The 14,418-nt window shown below is 45.2% G+C and overlaps 1 protein-coding gene across 5 annotated transcripts in view; it reads right to left on the minus strand.

Moving 5' to 3' along the window:
- The window catches only part of MCC (MCC regulator of WNT signaling pathway), a 652,269-nt gene that overhangs the window by 312,531 nt on the left and 325,320 nt on the right, over positions 1 to 14,418 (minus strand). For all 5 annotated transcript variants that reach the window (XM_063964137.1, XM_063964138.1, XM_063964139.1 and 2 more), the window contains one exon: positions 9,058 to 9,171. In XM_063964137.1, coding sequence (XP_063820207.1) covers positions 9,058 to 9,171 — 114 coding nt within the window. The remainder of the gene's footprint in view (positions 1 to 9,057; positions 9,172 to 14,418) is intronic.

Raw genomic sequence — 14,418 nt, forward strand, 5'->3', positions numbered from 1 at the left:
GGACGACTCTCCTCCTTACCCCATGGCTGGAACAGAATGCCTGTTATCTGTGAATGTTTGAAGAAAAATAAACGACCTTTTCCTCTGATATTTATACAGAACCATGTACAGTAGTATAGCTGGCTACATAGCGATGGTCTTTTATTGAAGTGTGAGGACATATATAATGCACGTAAGTGAGAATTACAGTACCTATCTATAGAAGACCTTAAAAGTGTATATCATTGGTGACGTGATCGTTCATTCGTAGATAGATAAATTTTGTTCTTATGAAAATCTAAACATGTTAATAATTGTGCTATAATCTCAAAATCTATCAATAAAGCCAGGTGTTCAGTCTAAAAAAATAAATAAATAAAAATAATAATTTTATATATATATATATACACATACACACACACATAGATTGAGCATCCCTCATCCAAAATCCCACATTTTTGGGTGCTCTACTGAGGGAATGGCATATACATTATATATTGTGTGAATATATAGATATATTATTTCTCATACGTCCTAGAGGATGCTGGGGATGCTTCAAGAACCATGGGGTATAGACGGGATCCGCAGGAGACATGGGCACACTATAAGACTTTAAATGGGTGTGAACTGGCTCCTCCCTCTATGCCCCTCCTCCACACTCCAGTTAGATTCTGTGCCCAGGGATACTGGTCACACTCAGGGGAGCTCTCCAGAGTTTCTCTGAAAAGACTTTATGTTAGGTTTTTTATGTTCAGGGAGACCTGTTGGCTACAGGCTCCCTGCATCGTGGGACTGAGGGGAGAGAAGCAGACCTACTTCTGTGAGTTCAAAGGCCCTGCTTCTTAGGCTACTGGACACCATTAGCTCCAGGGGGTCCGATCACTTGGTGCGCCTAGCTGCTCGTTCCCGGAGCCACGCCGTCACTACCCTTGCAGAGCCAGAAGAAAGAAGCCGGGTGAGTAAAAGAAGAAAAGAAGACTTCAGTGACGGCAGAAGACTTCAGTGTTGAGGTACCGTGCAGCGGTCGCGCTGCGCGCCATGCTCCCAAACACACAGCGGCACTGACAGGGTGCAGGGGGGGCGCCCTGGGCAGCATGAATACTGAAGTTTTGACTGGCAAATAAGTATATTAAAAGTGCCTAGGCACTAAATATAGACCCCCGCCAGTATAATTATGTAGATTTGAGCGGGACTGAAGCGCGCCGGTGAGGGAGCGTGGCTTAGCCCTCACAGCTCTGACCAGCGCCATCTTCTCTCCACAGAAGCTGCAGAGACGCTGGCCTTGACCTCCACACTGCTGTATAAGTAACAGGGTGCAAAACGGGGGGGGGGGGGGGGGGGGTCACAGTAGATTTGGTGCTATTATCTTTATTCTAAAAGCGCTAGCAGGTCTGAGGCATTGTATGTAAAGTCTCAGTACAGGGTTGGGCGCTGGGTTGTGAGCTGGAAGAACTCCCTCTGTGTCTTTCTAACAGGCTTTGCAGTGGGTCTGTCCCCTGTAGCCCAGTGTGTTTGTAGGTGTCGGTACGTGTGTGTCGACATGTCTGAGGCTGAGTGCTCTTCCCAGGAGGAGGCCGGAGTGGGGACTGAAAAGGAGGTAGGTGTGACCCTGTCGGCACCGCCGACTGCTGAGTGGGTAATTATGTGGAGTGTTTTGAATGCAAATGTGGCTCAGTTGACTAAGAGATTAGATAAATCAGAGTCTAAAAAACAGACATTGAGGAAATCCATGGAAGATGCATTGTCACAAGCTCAGACCCCTTCGGGGTCACAGAAACATGCATTTACCCAGATAGCCGATACAGATACCGACACGGACTCTGATTCCAGTGTCGACTATAGTGATGCCAATTTAAATTCTAAACTGGCTAAGAGCATTCAGTACATGATTGTGGCGATAAAAGACGTATTACATATCACGGAGGACCCTGCTGTTCCCGATACTAGGGTCTGTATGTTTAAAGGAAAGAAACCTGAGGTAAGGTTTCCTCCCTCTCATGAACTGAACGCTCTTTTTGAAAAGGCTTGGGAAAGTCCTGACAAGAAGGTACAGCTTCCCAAAAGAATTCCACTACAGGTTCGCTACTCAGGCCTGCCGTTGCTTCGGCATGGGTGAGTCGCGCTATTGAAAAATGGGCAGATAACTTGTCATCTGAGATAGATACCCTAGAAAGAGATAATGTGCTTTTGACTCTGGGTCATATCAGGGACGCTGCAGCATATTTAAAAGAAGCTGCAAGGGATATTGGCCTTTTGGGATCAAGGGCCAATGCCATGGCAGTCTCGGCTAGGGGAGCATTGTGGATTCATCAATGGAATGCTGATGTTGACTCTAAGAAGGCTATGGAGTCTTTACCGTTTAACGGAAGTGTCTTGTTTGGTGACGGGCTCACTGACCTGGTATCTACGGCTACCGAGGGTAAGTCGTCATTTTTACCTTATGTTCCTGCACAACAGAAGAAAACGCCCCACTATCAGATGCAGTCCTTTCGGCCCAATAAATTAAAAAAAGAACGAGGGTCCTCCTTCCTTGCTGCGAGAAGAGGAAGGGGAAAGAGGTCACAGGCTGTGGCAAGTTCCCAAGAGCAGAAGTCCTCTCTGGCTTCTACCACATCCACCGCATGACTCTGGGACTCCTCCGCGGGAGTCCGCACCGGTGGGGTCACGTCTCAAACTCTTCAGTCAGGTCTGGGTACACTCGGACCTGGATCCTTGGATATTGGAAATAGAAACCCAAGGGTACAAATTGGAGTTTCAAGACGTGCCCCCTCACCGATTTTTCAAATCGGCCTTGCCAGCTTCTCATCTAGAAAGGGAGGTAGTATGCGCGGCAATACTAAAGCTGTGTCAAAAGCAAGTCATTGTCACGGTACCCCCATCACAACGGGGGGAGGGTTTTTATTCGAGTCTGTTCGTGGTCCCGAAGCCGGATGGCTCAGTCAGACCGATTCTGAACCTAAAATCCCTCAATTTCTTTCTAAAAAAATTCAAATTAAGATGGAATCTCTCCGAGCAGTGATCTCCAGTCTGGAGGAGGGGGATTTTATGGTGTCGGTCGACATAAAGGATGCTTACTTACACGTTCCCATATATCCTCCACATCAGGCATACCTGAGGTTTGCTGTTCAGGATTGTCATTACTAATTTCTGACGTTGCCGCTTGGTCTGTCCACAGCACCAAGGATTTTCACCAAGGTTATGGAGGAAATGATGGTTCTCCTGCGCAAGCAGGGAATTACAATTATTCCGTACTTGGACGATCTCCTCATAAAGGCGAGATCCAGGGAGCAATTGCTGAAAAATGTTGCGCTCTCACCGACGATTCTGCAACAACATGGTTGGCTCCTAAACTTGCCAAAATCACAGTTGGCTCCGACGACACGGCTGTCGTTCCTGGGTATGATTCTGGATACAGAATTACAGAGAGTTTTTCTTCCAATGGAAAAGGCTCTGGAAATACAGAATATGGTAAAACAGATTCTGAAACCGGCAAAAGTGTCGGTTCTTCAATGCACTTGGTTACTGGGGAAGATGGTAGCGGCCTACGAGGACATTCCGTATGGCAGGTTCCATGCCAGGGTGTTTCAGTGGGACCTGTTGGACAAGTGGTCCGGGTCTCACCTGGACATGCACCGGAAAATAATCCTACCTTCCAGGACCAGGATCTCCCTTCTGTGGTGGCTGCACAGTTCTTACCTTCTGGAGGGACGCAGGTTCGGGATTTAGGATTGGATCCTGGTGACCACGGACGCAAGTCTCCTAGGCTGGGGAACAGTCACGCAAGGGAGAAACTTTCAGGGAAAATGGTCAAGCCAAGAAGCTTGTCTGCACATAAACATTCTGGAATTAAGGGCCATTTACAACGGCATTCTGCAAGCGGAACATCTTCTTCACGGTCTGCCAGTCTTGATTCAGTCAGACAACATAACAGCAGTGGCGTACATAAACCGCCAGGGCGGAGCAAAGAGCAGAGCGGCTATGGCCGAGGCCACAAAAGTTCTTCGCTGGGCGGAAAGACATGCAAGCGCTCTGTCAGCAGTCTTCATTCTAGGAGTGGACAACTGGGAAGCACACTTTCTCAGCAGACACGATCTCCATCCAGGAGAGTGGGGTCTTCATCAAGAGGTTTTTGCAGAAGTGACAAGTCGTTGGGGAATTCCTAAAATAGACATGATGGCGTCCCGCCTCAACAAGAAACTTCAGAGATATTGTTCCAGGTCGAGGGACCCTCAAGCAATAGCGGTGGACGCCCTGGTGACACCGTGGGTGTTTCAGTCGGTCTATGTGTTCCCTCCACTTACACTCATTCCGAAGGTGAGAAAGATCATAAGAAGAACAGAGGTTCAGGCGATCCTCATTGTTCCGGACTGGCCAAGGAGGGCTTGGTATCCAGATCTTCAAGAATTACTCATAGAAGATCCCTGGCCTCTTCCTCTACGAGAGGACCTGTTACAGCAAGGACCGTTCGTGTATCAAGACTTACCGCGCTGAGTTTGACGGCATGGCGGTTGAACGCCAAATCCTAGCCCGAAAGGGTATTCCCAGTGAAGTCATTCCCACACTACTTCAGGCTAGAAAAGAAGTAACGGCAAAGCATTACCACCGTATTTGGAGAAAATATGTGTCTTGGTGTGAATCCAAGAAGGCTCCTACGGAAGAATTTCAGCTGGGGCATTTGCTCCATTTTTTGCAAGCAGGTGTGGATGCGGACCTAAAGTTAGGCCCCATTAAAGTACAAATTTCGGCCATATCTTTTTTTCTTTCAGAAAGAATTGGCCTCCCTTCCAGAAGTTCAGACCTTCGTGAAGGGCATGCTGCACATCCAATCTCCCTTTGTGCCCCCTGTGGCACCATGGGATCTTAATGTGGTGTTGCAGTTCCTACAATCTCATTGGTTTGAACCTTTGCGTAAGGGTGAGTTGAAATTCCTTACTTAGAAAGTGGTCATGCTATTGGCCTTGGCATCCGCAAGGCGGGTGTCTGAATTGGCAGCTGTCTCACAAAAGCCCCTTTTTGATCTTCCATGCAGATAGAGCGGAGTTGAGAACTCGTCAGCAATTTCTGCCAAAAGTGGTTTCATCGTTTCACGTAAACCAGCCTATTGTGGTACCAGTAGCTACTGACGCCTTGGCGGAGTCGAAGTCTCTCGATGTGGTCAGAGCTTTGAAAATCTATGTCGCCAGAACGGCTCAGATTAGGAAAACAGAGGCTCTGTTTGTCCTGTGGGCTCCCAACAAAATTGGGGCTCCCGCTTCCAAGCAGACTATTGCACGCTGGATCTGTAATACGATTCAGCAGGCTCATTCTACGGCAGGCTTGCCGTTACCGAAATCTGTGAAAGCCCATTCTACCAGAAAGGTAGGCTCATCCTGGGCGGCTGCCCGAGGGGTCTCGGCATTACAGCTTTGCCGAGCTGCTACTTGGTCGGGATCAAACACCTTCGCGAAGTTTTACAAGTTTGATACCCTGGCTGAGGAGGACCTCTTGTTTGGTCAATTGGTGCTGCAGAGTCATCCCCACTCTCCTGCCCGTTCTAGAGCTTTAGTATAAACCCCATGGTTCTTGAAGCATCTCCAGCATCCTCTAGGACATATGAGAAAATAGGATTTTAATACCTACCGGTAAATCCTTTTCTCTTAGTCCGTAGAGGATGCTGGGCGCCCGTCCCAGTGCGGGCTGTATCTGCAGTTATTGGTTATGGTTACACACATGTTATGTTGATTTCAGTGAGTCTGTGGCTGATGTTAGTCATGCCGTTGCATGCGTTGCTGTTGAATGCCATGTTGTACGGCGTGTTTGAGGTGTGAGCTGGTATAAAAATTAAATAAATCCTTTTCCTCGAAATGTCCGTCTCCCTGGGCACAGTTCCTATAACTGGAGTGTGGAGGAGGGGCATAGAGGGAGGAGCCAGTTCACACCCATTTAAAGTCTTATAGTGTGCCCATGTCTCCTGCGGATCCCGTCTATACCCCATGGTTCTTGAAGCATCCCCAGCATCCTCTAGGACGGGGCGGGCAGACTTTTGGAGTCGGCGATCTACTTTGAAAGCTAAAAAGCTTTTGTGATCTACCTAGGAGGAATAACAGCGTGCGCCGCAGGCGCGTGCGCAAAAAAAGGGCGTGGTATAACAAAAAGTGGGCGTGGTATAACAAAAAAAGGGACGTAGCCTTGCTGCACTGAGTGTAATGACTGTCTCGCACGAAATAACACATTGGCCCCCACAGGTAAAAACCTCAAACACATATGCCCCCACAGTGCCAGATACACATATGCCCCCACAGTGCCATGTGCCCACCGTGCCAGATATGCCCCCATAGTGCCAGATACAGATATGCCCCCACAGTGCCATGTGCCCACACTGCTAGATATGCCCCCACAGTGCCAGATTACAGATATGCCCCCACAGTGCCATGTGCCCGCAGTGCCAGATATGCCCCCATAGTGCCAGATATGCCCCCACAGTGCCAGATTACAGATATACCCCCACAGTGCCAGATTACAGATATACCCCCACAGTGCCATGTGGTCGCAGTTCCAGATATGCCCCCACAGTGCCAGATACAGATATGCCCCCACAGTGTCATGTGCCCACACTGCTAGATATGCCCCCACAGTGCCCTGTGCCCGCAGTGCCAGATATGCCCCCATAGTGGCAGATATGCCCCCACAGTGCCAGATATGCCCCCACAGTGCCAGATTACAGATATACCCCCACAATGCCATGTGGCCGCAGTTCCAGATATGCCCCCAGTGCCAGATATGCCCCCACAGTGCCAGATATGCCCCCACAGTGCCAGATTACAGATATGCCCCCACAGTGCCATGTGCCCGCAGTGCCAGATATGCCCCCACAGTGCCAGATTACAGATATGCCCCCACAGTGACATGTGCCCGCAGTGCCAGATATGCCCCCACAGTGACAGATTACAGATATGCCCCCACAGTGCCATGTGCCCGCAGTGCCAGATATGACCCCACAGTGCCAGATATGCCGCCACTGTGCCCGCAGTGCCAGATATGCCCACACAGTGCCACATATGCCCCACATTGCCAGATATGCCCCCATAGTGCTCACCGTGCTGTGTGGAGAGCGCAGCGCGCGCTTCTCCTGCCTGCCGTCCTGCCCCTCAGTCTGGTCTCCGGCGGCGACGGCAGCGTGCATGGCTCAAATCAGGCGCCGGTTCGCGAGCTCTGATTGGCTAACGAAACGGTGCCTGATTTGAGCTATACACTCCGCCGTCACTGCCGGAGACCAGACTGAGGGGCAGGACGGCAGGCAGGAGAGGCGCGGCTTCGGGTGGATGGGCAGCGGATCGTGATCGACTGGTCGCATGTCCGCGATTGACCAGTCGATCGCGATCGACTGTTTGGCCACCCCTGCTCTAGGACGTATGAGAAATATATAATATACATATACAGTATGTGTCATTATCCCAGTATGGGAACCAATAATGTGTGATTTTTAATTTTGGATAAGGGATACTCAGCACACAGAGAGAGAGAGAGAGAGAGAGAGAGAGAGAGAGAGAGAGAGAGAGAGAGAGAGTAAAGACAATCGGAGTGCAGGATTGGGGAAAGAAAGGAATTGTGCATTCTGCTCAGTCACAGTGATTTTATATAGACAGACAAGTAATGAAGAGAACGTAAAAATTCAGCTTTGCCTTATTATAGTATTGATTATTTTTTAAAGTAGACGGCCCTTGCTGGTCTGTACCAGGTGATGACACTAAATGGAACTGAAGTGACATTAAGCACTGAGTGTATGTGAGAAATAGGTGGCAAATAAAAATCGAGAGATGTGAGAGAATTCACTGAATTAAGATTTATGGGATCAGCAATTAAAACTTTTATATTAACGGAAATGTAAAAAATGACTATATATTTTTTTACTAAAATGCACATGGATATAATGATTCATTGGTATAGGTCACGTCATCTGCAGGCATATCCTTACATACAATAGGCCATTTCTATAACCTGATGCTTGGCAATGAGCCTGTGCATTACTATAGAAATCCAGCAGACAGGGCTCCCATGTGCCTCATATTTCTCAGGGCTAATTAGACATGTTCTAAGACTTTATCAGTAGAAGTTAGGATATCCCACAAGTCTTTGGAAGAGATTCCTGTTCTTGTATGAGCTGTGTGGACATTCTGGCACATGAGATACCACGGATAGCTTTTAGTCACCTTTGATCCACACCACACCCTACTATTTAAAAAACGATTGCACAAACCAACCATACAAGATATTCTTTCATGTGATACATTTAATGAAAGAACTCTTCAGTATTAATGGGGATCCTGAAATGTTTGTTAATGTGAATAAATCTGCAGGCAGTGCCTCAGTTCTGCCGTTTCCCAATATAGCTACACCCTGTGATATACACTCAATCTGCAAAAGAATATTACACACATGACAACCACAACTGCTTATTATGGTGTAACAATAAGGTTTCCTCATTCATCGGTAGTCAAATCATGCCCTGCTTATACCTACGTGGCCTTTCTACAAAGGGCATGAAATTGAATAAAAACCTTTAATTAAGCTCTAAAAACAGCCAGCCTCCGGGTCCCACACTGACTTTGTATTTGCATAGTGCCCTGCACGATATGTAGTAATAAGAAAAAATGGTTTCTATGTGCATCCATTCATGTGGGAGAGAGCCTGTAATATAATCTACTCTGATGCTGGTAACTCAAGTCAAAGGCTCTCTCCAGAGCGGACTTCCTCCATACCTACAGGTCTCCTGCTGTGTGTACATTGTGGGGCCCACAATACACACAAATTACAATAGAGCTCACAAGCCAAGAGATGTGGGGAACAACTGATACATTAGGCAGCATTATCAGCCACATTGGCAACCAGCCTTTCTGTGCAGCCATTAGGAGTGCTCTAGAAACATACTCAGACAAATGGGCTCAGCAAGGACTTAGTGCTTTACTCCCTGCACAAGGCAATATGTAATAAGTAATTAAGAAGTTTGTGTAGAACCTGGAGACAAATACTCTTTAACATAAGCTTTTTTTTTGATGCTACGAACAGTCATGTATGCCGGACATGGCGATGATTTCCTACCTGAGATTTGGCAAGCTTCTTCTCTAAATTATCTCGTTCCCGCTCCGTCTGCTGAAGGCGTTTATTTAGCTCCACTATGTCTCCTTTTAAAGAAGCCAGGGCTGCTAGATGGAGCTGAAAAGGAGAGAAACATCAAATGAACAGGTTTCTGCAGACTGTACAAGAACAACAACACCATTTTGGTTATTAAATAGGAGACTTTTTTTGGCAATTTTGTTGTCTTGTTCTGCTAGGCCAGTACCCTTACGTCCATGGCAATGCAAAGATAGATTCATACATTTAGCAAACACCATGCATTCCGTTATTTGGAAATAATATAACAAACGTGTTTAAAAGTTACATGCATCAATGCCAAAAACAGTAATGTGATTAAAGAACTGTACTCAGGACTAAAGCATACACCACATGATATTACGCCTTATTTCACGTTTCTCTTCCCATTGTTTGCTGTGGCTTATTACATTTCTCTTACACTAAATAAATGTGGTGCTGTTTAATACTGCACTGGTCTGATGGCAGGTCTCCACTACAACTGCTAAGTGGTGGCCTTAAAAAAAAATTCCCCCATTATAAAGAATCATTTGTGTTGGCCTCGCTGTGGCCTGAAAGCCAAGGGAATGGAGATTTGTTTTTATTTTTATATCTGTATCTGGTAATAGATCAGGTTCAAGTTGAGTTGCTCAGATGACCAGCATCAGCACCACTTACAAGGCACTTATCTCAAAATAGCTAGATGAAGCAATCAGAAAAGACATTTATTTTGATAATCCTGGTGGTTTTAAAGGCACGAGCACATTTAGAGCAAGTGTGATGTAGTACTTTGTCGAGAAAAGCAGTTTTCTGTGTATTCAACCCTTCCCTCTGCAACTGGGCACTAATAAACTACGTCCCCAGCATTTACACTTAGTATAAGGGACTGGGGAAAAGGTGACAAAAATCCAAGAAAGTAACAAAAAAAAAAAAAAAAAAGATATATATATATATATATATATATATATATATATATATAAAATAAGTTCTACTGTTGCTAGATAAGCAGGCTAATCAAACTGCACATCACTCCAACTTGAAAAAAATGCTTTTTCGTTTTTTCACATCATGTTTTTCACCACTAACCACAGCAGCCGGATCTCATCCTGACGAAGGGACTATGCCAGGTCCCGAAACGAGCCGTTGAAATTACAGGCAGGCTGTTTTCTTCTATGTGTATCAAGTGATGATTTAAAAGCTTATCAAAAGCGTTTTTTTCAAGTTGGAGTGACGTGCAGTTTGCTTATTTAGCAACAGTGGAACTTATACAATTATAGCACGAGCACCCATTATTATCAACACCAGCAAGGGAGTGCCGGATTATCCAAGGTACATATATATATATATATATATATATATATATATATATATGTGTGTGTGTTTTTTTTTAAGCCAAATTGATTAAACCATCTATGCTCAAGTGTGGATTTCCTTAAAACCTGGACTGTTAGGGTTCCTTGACGACTGAGTTTGGAAACCTCTGCTATATATTAATTGTAGTCAAATAAGCTACATGTTATAGTGAGCCTACCATTATCACTTTGGATGAAGCACAAACGGACTCGAAACTAAAGTGGTCACCAAATGTTCACAACATAATTTCACACTAGTATTGGTCTTCGAGCTGGGTAAACACTCAAGCGATGTGTGCCAGTCTATATGTCGGTCCGACGGGCCAACATATCAAATCCTGGGTACTCATTGAGCGATATTAATGAAGGATGGAACAATTATGTTCCATTCATCATTAGCATACTACAGGACACTAGCGATATAGTCAGGTCTGATATACAGCACATAAAACCTTACAACGTCGCTAGTGACCACGGGCACCCGCATATCGGGCATACACACTGCCCGTAATGCGCAGCCGTGAGCAATATCCATCAGACCGGATGACATATCGCTCACTGTGTACCCAGCTTTAGAGCTGAACAACCAACCTGGTTTAGCCACATGAAGCGGCTAAACGCAACTAAAGTAATGGGCGCGATCGTGAAAAATCCTGTTTGGGCGCCCAAACAAGTCACCTTTTACGCATTTCAGCTTGCCACCCCTAGTAGAGGTGAGCTAAAATTATGATATTGCGCACGTCGGCAGAAACAACTGAATAGCTGCCGGTGGCCGCGAACGTGTGTGTGTTGATGGGTGGCGGGATGACATTTGAATACCGCCCAAAGATTGTTATATGCTACTTTTTTTTTTGGGGGGGGGGGGGGGGGGAATAACTACCAGCTAACTTCCCCAGATCATGGGAGCCACTATAAATCTTGTACCAGTCTGTGACTTTAGGCGAGTAATGGCATCTTTCTTCGTAGAACAAAATCAGACAGGGCCGGATGTACTAAATGGAAAATGCGGTAAATTACAGTTTACCGCATTTTCCTAATGTATTAACCTACGCCCGGCAGGTCAGCGACACGGTGGGGTTCGCCAGCTTTTGCTGGAGATACCCCATAGAAGCCTATAGGCTTCTCTCTGCAGCGCTGCCCAGCATGCATTCCGCCTGGCCCCCGTCACCCTGCGCAGACGGACTCCCGGGGCCGAATCCTGGAAGTCAGGCAGCTGCTGGGGATTGCGGAGGACAGTTCTTATTGGAAGAGCGGATCTCTGCAATGCTAATCGCATATGTAAGTACATATGCGATTAACATTGTGGCGCTGGGCGACGTTGTCCATTAGTACATCCCGCCAACACTGATTACCTATAAATTTGGATGAGAAGGGGGGGGGGGGGGATAGGGGAATATTTGAATAAATAAAATAACTGCACATTTTCCACGTCGTGGAAGCTAATACACATCTTACATCAACCTGTGACTTATTATTTATTAAAAAAAAAAAAAAGATTTTTTTTTTTTGTACATTTTGGAGGCAAGTATTCTAGTGTTCCATTTACCAATACTTGCAATATACACACACATACACACACACACACACACACACCTGTGTCAGCAACTTGACTTAATTTACTTTTTCTCTGCCTTAAAACTAATCATGGAAATGTGTGAACTACATGATTAGAAGATTTGTCACTGTTCTCATTACACAAAAATGTGCTTTTTCCCATAGAAAGTGAACTAAACACAAATTATAATAAAAAAAAATAGTGATGATAAATTCCATAAACACTTTAAAATGATAAATGGTATATACATACATTTCCATGTGTTCTTACACAAATAGGCAGTGCTATAATGTATACCAAAAGAGAAGAGGACAGCGCGGGGATGCTTTGAGCGTATTATCTAGTACCTTGCTTTACCATGAAACAATAAAATCCAAACTGCTGTAAACACCAGGTACACGCAAATCCCATTCATTGGCCACCAGCAAAATTAATGTCACAATCATTGAGCCTACATGATAAATATCTAGAGTAAAATGTACTGCAGATTTATGCTTCAGTCTGGTACTTGATTAATGTTAAGACAAATCACTACCGTATGTATAACCTGCATACCTTACCCAGACTCCGGGATCATGCTATAACAATGCTGGATGAAAACGCAAAATGGAATTGCATTTCATACGCTGTTACATTGATTGATGCCAACCACTCAGTGCTCTAGAATGATTTAAGTATGGGAAAGGTGGTGTTAGCCCCCATACTTGCACAGAATATCAAGCATAGGACAGCTTGAAAACAGGCTCACTACCAAGTAAAACACTCTCCTTAATTCATATATTGTAAATGATGATTATTCTCCAGCAAAAAAGCAGGAACATTTTAGAAGATAGACAGACATACACACACACACACACACACACAGTAAAATTAGAATTTACCTCTATCCTTCTATATATATATATATATATATATATATATATATATATATATCACACATACATACATACACACACACACACACACACACACACACACACACACACACACACAGTAAAATTAGAATTTACCTCTATCCTTCTATATATATATATATATATATATATATATATATATATATATCACACATACATACATACACACACACACACACACACACACACACACACACACACACACACACACACACGTGTGTGTGTGTATATATATATATATATATATATATATATATATATATATATATATATATATATATAGAGAGAGAGAGAGAGAGAGACAGAGACAGAGAGAGAGAGAGAGACACAGAGAGAGAGAGAGAGACACACACACACACACACGTACGTACAACGACCACATAAAATGCAGGAATATTGCACTTGGAGGGTGTTCATACTTTACTGGCACATATTGGCAGAAGCTCAAGGTGACTCATAGTTGGCCGACATACTGTATCCCATTTCCTGGTTCACAGCCCTGTGACATAACTGGTGGCATCTCTGCCATTCACACGATCAAAACCCTGCCAAGCATTTTAAGTGCCTTTCTGATCTTGGTGAATTTCCAAATGCGGACACCTATAATCATATTGCTATAACCAGTTATCAGCAATGAATAGTCCGGAGGAGGAGGACACAAAGAAAATCCCATAAATAAGATAAATATGGCTCTAGCAGAAGATTCAACAGAAATGTATACTTTGGCCCTCATTCAGGTTGGATCACAGAGAGCGATCCATCAGCAAAAATGACTAATGCTGTGCGGGCGCATGTATAGGGCCGTCCTGTGCATGGGCCTGCACTTACTGTTGCACGGCGTGAGGAGGGGCAACGCTCCATTTCCTAGACGGAGATGGAGCGTTGCGGGGGCATCATTGGGAAAACAGAGTCAGCAGCAGACGAACTGGAGGCGTGGCGTGGGCGTGATCGAGGTGGCTGCGTGATCTCACACGCAGCTACTGCGATCAGAAAGATGGAGGCGGGCCTCCTGCTACCCTACTTTTTGCGATCACGCTGAAATTGCATTGCATCCGCAATTTCAGCATGCTTGCAGAGGGGAGGCGGAAGGTAGCATGCTGGGCGGTCTTGCCCTGCGATGGGCGGCCCTCATAGCAGCCCTTAACAGCAATGGCTGATTACAACAGGGACAGGTTGAGTGTTAGTCCAGAGAAGCAAATTTGCCCAAATGCCCCAGATTCAAACATAGGCCCAGATTTATCAAGTCTTGGAGAGTGATAAATTGCACGGTGATAAAGTACAAACCAATCAGCTCCTGTAATTTTTCAAGCACAGTCTGTAACATGACAGTTAGGAGCTGATTGGTTGGTACTTTATCACTGTGCAATTTATCACTCTCCAAGGCTTGATGAATCTGGGCCTAAACGGCATAACATGTTCTTATGTTTCGGATGTTGAACTTTGCTCTATATAAATAGTGACCCAGGAAAACAAAGTAGAAATTAACACTTTAAAGCACATTTATCAAAGA

Source organism: Pseudophryne corroboree, chromosome 1 (assembly GCF_028390025.1).
Source record: "Pseudophryne corroboree isolate aPseCor3 chromosome 1, aPseCor3.hap2, whole genome shotgun sequence".
Taxonomy (NCBI): Eukaryota; Metazoa; Chordata; class Amphibia; order Anura; family Myobatrachidae; genus Pseudophryne; species Pseudophryne corroboree.